Source organism: Notothenia rossii (assembly GCF_949606895.1).
Source record: "Notothenia rossii genome assembly, chromosome: 3".
NCBI lineage: Eukaryota > Metazoa > Chordata > Actinopteri > Perciformes > Nototheniidae > Notothenia > Notothenia rossii.
In genome coordinates this window covers 728,873-740,048 of record NC_136901.1, presented here as the reverse complement: position 1 = coordinate 740,048, position 11,176 = coordinate 728,873, and the positions used below count along the sequence as shown (strand labels likewise).

The following is an 11,176-nucleotide window of genomic DNA, read 5'->3' as shown; positions in this document are numbered from 1 at the left end:
GTAGGAAACACGTAGAAATACCAGTAGGAAACACGTAGAAATACCAGTAGGAAACACGTAGAAATACAAGCAGGAAACACGTAGAAATACAAGCAGGAAACACGTAGAAATACCAGTAGGAAACACGTAGAAATACAAGCAGGAAACACGTAGAAATACAAGCAGGAAACACGTAGAAATACCAGTAGGAAACACGTAGAAATACAAGCAGGAAACACGTAGAAATACTAATAGGAAACACGTACAACATGTACAAATATACGCCTGTGTGTGTGTGTGTGTGTGTGTGTGTGTGTGTGTGTGTGTGTGTGTGTGTGTGTGTGTGTGTGTGTGTGTGTGTGTGTGTGTGTGTGTGTGTGTGTGTGTGTGTGTGTGTGTGTGTGTGTGTGTGTGTGTGTGTGTGTGTGTGTGTGTGCGTGTAGGGCTGTTATGAGCTGGTGACCTCCTCCATCGAGGGCAACATGGGGATCATCGCTGGAGTTACGTTTGGAATCGCCTTCTCTCAGGTGTTTATTATTTACTAACAGATAAACAACAACAACAACATGTAAACAATAAGTACAGTGTGTTGACAGCAGTGCTCTGTGCTCTCAGCTGATCGGACTGGGTCTCTCCTGCTGCCTCTCTCGCTTCATCAGCGCCAACCAGTACGAGATGGTGTGAAGGTAACACACACACACACACACACACACACGCGCACACACACACACACACACACACACACACACACACACACACACACACACACACACACACACACACACACACACACACACACACACACACACACACACACACACACACACACACACACACACCACACACACACACTTACTGTTACTCCTCACATCACCATTTTTTTTATTTTCCAGGAACCAGACGTGATCTCCAGACGAGGATCTCCTCTGACGTTGGAGACAAAGTTAATATTAATAATGATCATTTTAAATGAAGTTTCAGTTGTTTAATGAAACATGTACTTCCTGTTGTGTTAAGGCCCTGAGAGCCACGTTATTTATTCATTACAAACAATTAAAAGACATGTCACCGAGTCATTTCTGCTTCCTATCTGATTTCTGATGTTAGTAGTGATTACATTTCACAACGCTTCGAACACATCAACCGTAAAAATATCGATATAGAAATGATGATATGACGAAGAGGCACGGAATGTTCTCCAAACAATGTATCACTGTCCAACATTCTAAAGTGATGTCACAGGATCCGCAGCCTGTGATTGGCTGCCTCTGGAGGTTCAATTAAACCTAGATTTGTATCCACTTTTTTTGCTGGAATTGTTATAATATGTATTAGTTCCTTTTTTACCGGGTCTTCCTAGATCTATACACATTTATAAGAAATGTTTTTATCCCGGGGAGGCTGGTGTTGGTATGTCAGTGACTCAGATAATCCTCCTGTAATCTGTAATCCTGCTCAACGACCCTCCGTAAACTGATTAACAGGTGGAGACCAGAGGAAGGAGAAGAACCAGAGGAACCTGAAACAGAAAGAGAGGAAACAACAACAGGAACTGGACGCCTCCTTCCTATACGTTAGTGATCGTCTGAGAGACGTCGACAAGAAGCGCTGGTTTTGTAGCTCTCTTAAATCCGGCTGCTAATGCTAATGCTAACTGCTGCTAGCTTAGCTTCACATTAGCCCTGTTGTTGTTAGCATCCTTACTATGGATCCCAACATAGGAGACGAGGAAGACGTGTTTCCTGACCCTGGAGACCCGGCTGAGGAAGAGGAGGAGGAAGAGGAAGACGCTCAAATCTTTAACGCCTGGAAGCTGAGGAACGAGGGGGGGGGGGGAACAAACCTGCAGAAGAAGAAGATAAACAGGTAGTGAAGACGCTGGAGAGAAAACCAGAGAGCACGGTCCGACCAATCAGCGGCCGGCGAGCCTCGCTGCCCTGCCAGGTAACAGCAAGTTTACCTGTATAACTATCTACCTATCTACCAGCCGGGTGACCCTCAGTATGTTCCCCCCCCCCTCCCCCAGGTGACCCTCAGTATGTTCTCCCCCCCCTCCCAGGTGACCCTCAGTATGTTCTCCCCCCCACCCCCAGGTGACCCTCAGTATGTTCTCCCCCCCCCCCCAGGTGACCCTCAGTATGTTCTCTCCCCCCCAGGTTACCCTCAGTATGTTCCCCCCCCCAGGTGACCCTCAGTATGTCCCCACCCCCCAGGTGACCCTCAGTATGTTCTCCCCCCCCCAGGTGACCCTCAGTATGTCCCCCCCCAGGTGACCCTCTCAGTATATTCTGCACCCCCCCCAGGTGACCCTCAGTATGTTCTCCCCCCCCCCCCAGGTGCCCCTCAGTATGTTCTGCCCCCCCCCCCCAGGTGACCCTCAGTATGTTCTCTCCCCCTCAGGTGACCCTCAGTATGTTCTCCCCCCCCCTCCCAGGTGACCCTCAGTATGTTCTCCCCCCCCCCCCCAGGTGACCCTCAGTATGTTCTCTCCCCCCCAGGTGACCCTCAGTATGTTCCCCCCCCCAGGTGACCCTCAGTATGTCCCCACCCCCCAGGTGACCCTCAGTATGTTCTCCCCCCCCCAGGTGACCCTCAGTATGTCCCCCCCCCAGGTGACCCTCTCAGTATATTCTGCACCCCCCCCAGGTGACCCTCAGTATGTTCTCCCCCCCCCCCCAGGTGACCATCTCAGTATGTTCTGCCCCCCCCCCCCCCCCAGGTGACCCTCTCAGTATGATCTGCCACCCCCCAGGTGACCCTCTCAGTATGTTCTTCCCCTCCCAGGTGACCCTCTCAGTATGTTCTGCCCTCCCCCCAGGTGACCCTCTCAGTATGTTCTGCCCTCCCCCCAGGTGACCCTCTCAGTATGTTCTGAACCCCCCCCCAGGTGACCCTCTCAGTATGTTCTGACCCCCCCCCCCCCCCGCCCCAGGTGACCCTCTCCAGTATGAAACTCTCTCGTCTTCACGCCTTCACTAAAGCTCCGGGGACGGCGAGGGAAACACGTACAAATATAAGCAGGAAGCACGTACATTTACACGCAGGAAACACGTACAAATACACGCAGGAAACACGTACAAATACACGGAGGAAACACGTACAAATACACAGAGGAAACACGTAGGAATACATGCAGGAAACACGTACAAACACACGCAGGAAACACGTACAAATACACCGAGGAAACACGTACAAATACACGCAGGAAACACGTACAAATACACGGAGGAAACACGTACAAATACACGCAGGAAACACGTACAAACACACGCAGGAAACACGTACAAATACACCGAGGAAACACGTACAAATACACGCAGAAAACACGTACAAATACACGCAGGAAACACGTACAAATACACCGAGGAAACACGTACAAATACACGCAGGAAACACGTACAAACACACGCAGGAAACACGTACAAATACACCGAGGAAACACGTACAAATACATGCAGGAAACACGTACAAATACACGGAGGAAACACGTACAAATACACGGAGGAAACACGTAGAAACACACGCAGGAAACACGTACAAATACACGCAGGAAACACGTACAAATACACCGAGGAAACACGTACAAATACACGCAGGAAACACGTACAAACACACGCAGGAAACACGTACAAATACACCGAGGAAACACGTACAAATACACGCAGGAAACACGTACAAATACACGGAGGAAACACGTACAAATACACGGAGGAAACACGTACAAACACACGCAGGAAACACGTACAAATGTGCAATTATAACACGTACAGATATATAAAACGAAACTGCGTGTGTGCGCGCGTGTGTGTGTGTGTGTGTGTGTGTGTGTGTGTGTGTGTGTGTGTGTGTGTGTGTGTGTGTGTGTGTGTGTGTGTGTGTGTGTGTGTGTGTGTGTGTGTGTGTGTGTGTGTGTGTGTGTGTGTGTGTGTGTGTGTGTGTGTGTCTGTGTGTGTGTGTGTGTGTGTGTGTGTGTGTGTGTGTGTCAGAGCGACACAGACAGTGGCCCTTTCTCATTTCATCAAATCCCCCTCCTCGACTCTGCGTTCCAATAGTCCTTTTCTCTTAGGAACCTTCCTAACGGAGTGAAATGACCCGGAAGTCCCTCAGTGGCAGCCATGATAAGTGCCGTTTGAATTCTCCAAATGAAAGGAAAGGAGGTTTCAAGCTTCCTTTATCACCTCCTTTAGCTTAGGAACCACTGGACCTCCCTTGACGAAAGGAGAGGAGAAAATGCTGCCCCACAATGCATTGCAGCCGCAGCATTTGCCGTCACTCAACAGTCGGCCGTTCACGGACACAAACGATTATGGCCCTGTCTCAGGTCGACTATTTTCATTTCCTCGGTCCTTGGTCCTCGGTCTCACCGGAAGTTGATTTGTCTGCGCCATCTTGAGGAGCGTCCCATGGCTCTTATTTTTGCCGGAGGACCGAGGAGCGAGGAGCGATAATGGAGGAACCACCAGACCATCCTCCGATGAAATCCTCGGATACTCGCCCCGCCCCCTTACTGTGTATCGCTCACTGATTGGACGATGCAGTGCATGCACTGATCTCATGCTTCTTGACATGAGATCAGTTTCCCAGCGCAGGGAAGAAAATCCATGAACCTCACGGGAGTCACTCCTCAGTTTAAACTGTGTTTTGTTTCAATTCATGTTTCATTTAGTTACAAACATTTTTGCTTTTTGCTTTTTACCTTAATAAAAGTTCAAATGGTCCTTGGAGCGAGGGGGGGGGGGGGGGGGGGTGAAACTCACGGAAGTGATTTCAAAACAAAAGCACTCGTTTGCTAAAATCACACTTTGAATCTCTTCAGTATCCTGCTGAAGGACCGGTGATTATTATAAACAAAGGGAATTTAGCGATCACAACGAAAACGGCCAAGACACACATTGAGCCCAGAGAATGGATGTTACTAAGGGCTGTAAATATAATAAGACTCTTTCTAAAATGGAAAACATTGTTAGGAGATTTAAATATACAGCGGTTCTGCACTGCGGTCACTCAGCCGTCTCTCGGAGAAGTAATACGGTTTCCTGATAAAGCTGTGGAGAGTATGTGCTGCAGGGAGGTGGATGCACAACGCACCCAGGAACCAACGCTAGCTCCGGTCCTTTTTACTGTGGACTCGATGTCCTGACAGGCTGGAGTTTGTGCAACCTGCACAAACACAATACTGCACCATGATTACAAATGGTGAAATACAATGTAAAACTACCGAAAAATACCAGCTCACTAAAACACAACCGCTCAACTCAACTCAACTCTACCAGAAATAAAATGAAGTACTTTTACTGTGTGTGAGTAATCCTCTGTCAGAGTCCCCTCCTTAGAACATAATGCATGTTTTTTCTGCTATCTTTGATGAATGATACAAATATCATTTGACAATTAGTTCTTAATGAAATTGATACTGTTTGACTTTGTATTAGTTAGCCTACTTAAAAAAATTAATCTAATTAATTAGAGGCTTTGTAATTCATTAATCGAAATGTATCGCATTTTTAATCACATATAAATATTTGACCTGAGAACAGTGAGAAGATGGATTTTAGTATACCATTGAATAGTGACTGAATACATAAGCTTAAGCAACAAAACATTGTTTATTTTTTTCAAGGTGGTCCTTAACCAAGACCAACAGAAAAGTGCAATTTTTGCCATAAAGTGTAGCAATAGCATATTTAGGAATATAGTACATTTCAGAGATTCAGGTAGCCTATACACAAGTTATTGAGCCGTTTTCGCTCTACATCCTGAACTCCTCCCTTCGATGCAATGCACTTCCGTTTTGGCGGACTGGGTTTGTTTTGCTAGCTAGCTCCGTTGTGCCGACAAAGCACTGATATCGCAGAGACAAAGAGGATATAACAATTACAACATGAAGAAAAGTGGTTCGGGAACTACGCAGGGGCGGACCTAGCACATTTGGTGCCCTAGGCGAGCTTCACCACTGCGCCCCCCCCAAAAAAAATATCAAAACATCTTAACAGTTATACAGTAAAGTACTGCAGCTTTATTTATTACAAGCAAGAACAAGAGCTAAGAATAAATGTAAAGTGCACACTAAAGAATTAAAACAAATAAACAACTTAGCTAACAAACAATAATAATATCAATAACAAACAATAAAAGAATGTGCAAATTTGCTTTCAAAGAAAATTAAGAAGAAATGTAAAGTGCACACTAAAGAATTAAAACGAACAACTTAGCTAACAAACAATAATAATAATAACAATAACAAACAATAAAATAACGTGCACATTTGCTTTAAAAGAAAATTATGTATTGTAAAATATGTTACACATGTCAAATAATCAAAATATAATATGCTAAATAAACAAACAAATACATAAAAATTACAAATTCACTTTGTCTCAAGAACTATTTACATTCCACTCCCTATCATCACACAAGGTTGGCCTACATATTAGCTCCTACTGGTTTCCATTTACAGTGCAATCCTTCTGGCCTTCCTCGCTGCAAAGTCATCAATCACATCATCATATGAAATCTGACCACCAACCTCATGGTTAATACTGATTACAGCCAGACCACTGAGGCGTTCTTGAGCCATGGTGGACCTCAGGTATGTTTTCAAGAGTTTTAATTTGGAAAAACTCCTCTCGGCTGAAGCTACTGTTACTGGTAGCGTTGCACTGATCCGCAGAGCAATACACAAGTTGGGATATATTTCGGTGAGCTGCTTTGTGTGTATGAATTTCAACAACTCAAGAGTTGTCATGCTCTTTGATGGCAAGTCAGGTACATTTTCCAACTCCTGAGCCAGCTCCTTCCCATCCAAATCAGATTGCCCTCCATGGCTTAAGGTGTGTGCAAGTGCCTCTGCTTGCTTCATCAGCTCTTGGTGTGGCAGGTCTGGGAAGTTGTACAGAATGCCAAACTTGTCTTGCACATGTTCAAGAGTGGTAAACCTCTCCTTTTGTGCTGACACTGCAGCATCTACCACCACGTTAAAGAACGTTACCTCCAGATTTTGCAAGGCATTCCTCAATGGCTCATCAGGAGACTCATATGAGAAGTGCCTCTTTGTTGACTTCAGCCGCTTTTGCACAAGGACTGCATCCACATTCATGTCTTCACACATGTCCTTGGCTGATGTTTGTGCAGCCACAAAGCCTGTGGCTCTGTAGGATTTGAGAGCTTTTTCAGTCTTTTTCAGTAGACTTACTGCTACATCCACTTGCATTGTTTGGGACTGCAGGACTTTGCTCACCTGCTGAATTTGACTTAACATGTCATACCAGACCACTGTGCACAGTGAAAAGCGGAATGACCCCACTTCTTCTGCCAGAGACTGGGCTTCAATCCTGATGATTGGGTCTTTGGCCTGGTTTCTCACCTCAAGCAGTGCCTCTCTCACAGCTGCGGCTTCATATCGCAGAGGCTCCACAGCTTTCACTCTGCTCTCCCATCTGGTTTCTGACCACATTTTGAGTGAAAGGTTGACGTGTTTCTTGAGGATGGCCCATCTCTGTGTAGAGGCAGAAAACAGGCAGTATAGCTTCTGCACAATGCCAAAAAATGATATGGCATCTTTGGAGCTTTTGGCAGCATCAGCAATGACCAAATTGAGTGTATGTGCCCCACAAGGCACAAACAAAGCTCTTGGGTTCAACTGCAGTAGCCTGGCCTGTACTCCCTTGTTCTTCCCTCTCATATTTGCGCCGTTGTCATATGACTGTCCTCTGCAGTCATCAAAGGTAATCTGCAACTCCTCCAGCCTCTTCAAAATCAGGGTGGACAAACTTTCACCAGTGGACTCCTCTGCTACTAGGAATCCCATGAAGTGCTCTTTAATCTGGGGGTCTTCTTCCAGTGTCACAATTCTGATGACTACTGACAGCTGTTCAGTGTGGCTAACATCCGGGGTGCAATCTAAAATGAGGGAAAAGTACTTGCATTTCTTTATTTCTTGCACTATTGTTGATAGAATCTTTCCACTGATGCATTCAATCAACTCATTCTGAATGGTTTTGCCCAAGTAGCTGTGGTGGGATGTTTGACTTTTAATCTTGTGGATGTGGTCTTTCATCACTGGGTCAAACTGCGCCAAAAGCTCAACCTCTTTCAAAAAGTTTCCATTTGAAGGGGAGTGGAGTATTTCTGTCTTTCCTCTCAATGCCATATTTCGCCCTGCCAGAGACTGTACAATAGCAACCAGTCGTGTCAGCACTGCTCTCCACCGACTCTTCTCTGCCTCAAGGAGGGCCTGCTCTTGTTTGTCTATTGTTGTACCTTGTTTTAATCGAACTGCCAATTCTTTCCATGACGCCAAATTGTTCAGGTGTTCCGGACTATTTTCATGGCTGGTCAAAGCAGCACTTGCATTTTTCCAATCCGACAGTCCTGCATTTGTTAAATTAATTTGTTTTGGAGATAAAAGTTGACAACAAAAACAAAAAAGACTGTTCTTCTTTTTTGAATATGTCACCCAACTTCTTTTGATCCTTTCTCCATTTACTAAGGTCCTGCTGAAGTACTGGTGGTGGCAACTTCTCCCATCATCTCTCCTTGGGAAAATGAAATCAGGTGTTATCTGATATGGTCCTCTCCGAACAAACTCTGTCCTCATTGTGTCTGTGAGATGTGAAGGGCAGTCAGCAGGATCGGTTGGTAGTGGATCGTCTGTCTTTGCTGCATCTGGAGGGCATGTGAAGCACATTTTCTCACCTCATATTCACAATATCTTCACACACACACACACACACACACACACACACACACACACACACACACACACACACACACACACACACACACACACACACACACACACACACACACACACACACACACACACACACACACACACACACACAACCCCAATTCCAAAAAGGTTGGGACAGTGTGTAAAATGTAAATAAAAACAGAAAGCAATTATTTGAAAGCATGAGGACAATTAGGTTTATAGCTAAACATCTTTACATTCATCAGGCACACACCTGAGAAGAGTGTATCGGTGGAATCTGTGGTGCAATCAGGATGAGATGCAGCAGGCTGTTCTGACGTTCCTTGCAGTGGTTCTGGGCCTATACATATATAGAGAACACACAAGAGCAAATATATTGGCTGGATTAGAAATGGCACGACAGTCATTTTTACATTCAATTATTTATCATCACATCAGGAACATCTATTGACATATTGTACTCACCAGAACAAACAGACACAGTGGTCAGTGGCAGGGTGGAATCAGTGGTCATCTCATCAGGATGAGCAGCTTGCTGTTCTGACGTTCCTTCATGTGGTTCTAGGTCTATAAATATAGAAAGAACACACAAGAGCAAATATATTGACTGGATTTCACATTAAATTATTTATCATCAGGAACATCTATTGACACATTGCACTCACCTGAGGAAGCCGGCACAGCTGAGGTGCATGGCGGTTCCTTGTCAACTGATGTAGCAGATGGTCCCAGATATTTTAAAAGTGAATCTAAAATGATATAACAAAATGTGTATTATCAACATTGAATAATTTCCATTTGTTAAATGTAGCTATTATTTAGTTAGTAAGCATTAGGACAGCCTGACAGGTCTGATTCAACTAATCAAGAGCTATGCCTATCTTATTAGAACAGTTGAATCAGGTGTGTTAGTTCTGGGTTGGAACGAAAACATTCAACAGGACTGGAGTTGAGAACCACTGAGCTAGTTAGCTAACGTTAGCGCACATTATGACAGGGTTGAATTTGGCAAATGTTTGACTCGGATAGTCAATGTGCTTTCTGAGGTAAACTTAACGTTAGCTAACGTTACCAACTAACTAACATTCCACCACACTGGCTAGCTCGCTACACCAAAACTAACATTGTTTTTATTACTAATATTTCTATTTCATGACACAAAGAAAATAGCCTTATGACAGTTTCGACTGAATGGCAATAACAAACGCTGGCTAGCTAACGTTGGCTTAGCTAACTAGCAAGATTACATGATCCATTCGCTAATGTTGACAATACAATCAAAATTGCATACCTTTCACCTTGGCACGTTTCTCTTCTTCTTCTTTTCTTCTGTTTTTATACTGCGCCCCAGATGGCTTTTGCCTCTTCATAGTTCTCTAACGTTAGTCTTTCTTTCCTCAACGCTCAATTTGATAAACACTTGACCGATACCCATCAATGCACAGCGCTCTAGCATGTTCTGACTGTGAACACCTAAAGCCGAGGCTCTCCGACCGACCGTTTTAGATTTTTGGCTCATTTTCCCTTATGTTAGAATTTTTTTTTTATGTAAGAATAATGGTTGCAGATATAGAGGGGGGGCGCCAAAACTGCGCCAAGCAAAAAAAAAAAAAAAAAAAAAAAATTTTTTTTTTTTTGTTGCAATTTTTGGCGCCCCCCTCTGGGTGGCGATCTAGGCAACCGCCTATATTGCCTGTAGGAAGCTCCGCCCCTGGAACTACGTGTGCGGTAGTTGGTTGCAATCACTCGAGAAAGCACCTGAACGAGTGGTTAGATAGAGAGTGCTACGACCACAAACCAGCACCCAGCACCCAGCCATGTTGTTCATTAAATACAGATAAACACAACAAATACTGCATGCATTGTATTTTTTAATATTATATATGAATATTTTCATAGTGATGTAATTGTGTGGGCTGCTTTTATATTTTAATTTGTAATACCTGTTAGGATTAAACATGTGATCTTTCTTGTTGAAGCCATTTCTTTAGTTTCCTCTCAACAATTAATTCATTCAGTGTTATTTATGTACAGTATGAGCTTAATATGAATGATGAACTGTGTTAAAAGAAATTGTAGCACTCTAAGGAACATATGAAATGCAATAATGCAATAACAGTGCAATAATGAAATGAAATTACATCAAACTTTATTTTCACTCAAACAGTACAGGCACATATGATATATTGCACAGCATAAAGAGATCATGTAAATTGTGCATTATGTAAACAACAGACAACTGTTGGCTCCTGTGGGCATGACCTAAATAAGGCAGTTTATTTTGGTTTTAAAATGCTGAGATATTTACTGCAGAACTGTAACCTTCCCTCAACAAAATCGTCAACAATTTTCGGGAGCATGTGGGCAAAGTAGAATGTGCGCAGCCTTATGATATGCCTTCAGACTGTCCATTGCTTTTCCATCTATTGCCATGGATTGAACGAAGTAGGAGCAAATTTTGCTGTACGTTATGCTGGGCCACGT

At 44.2% G+C, this 11,176-nt stretch overlaps 1 protein-coding gene and 1 long non-coding RNA gene across 3 annotated transcripts in view; one reads left to right on the top strand and one right to left on the bottom strand.

Moving 5' to 3' along the window:
• LOC307033327 (tetraspanin-7-like) overlaps positions 1–1,055 on the top strand; it is a 4,478-nt gene extending 3,423 nt beyond the window's left edge. For both annotated transcript variants that reach the window (XM_079671760.1, XM_079671759.1), the window contains 3 exons: positions 423–506; positions 595–665; positions 873–1,055. In XM_079671760.1, the coding sequence (XP_079527886.1) occupies positions 423–506; positions 595–663 (153 nt within the window). In that variant the 3' untranslated portion in view covers positions 664–665; positions 873–1,055. The remainder of the gene's footprint in view (positions 1–422; positions 507–594; positions 666–872) is intronic.
• A 6,669-nt stretch (positions 1,056–7,724) lies between these two features.
• On the bottom strand, positions 7,725–10,296 carry LOC307033269. The gene is made up of 4 exons (XR_013806441.1): positions 9,358–10,296; positions 9,158–9,259; positions 8,946–9,032; positions 7,725–8,643 (listed from the first exon to the last, which is right to left on the bottom strand). It is a non-coding gene; the product is annotated as an uncharacterized lncRNA (long non-coding RNA).
• Between the last annotated feature and the right edge of the window lie 880 nt (positions 10,297–11,176).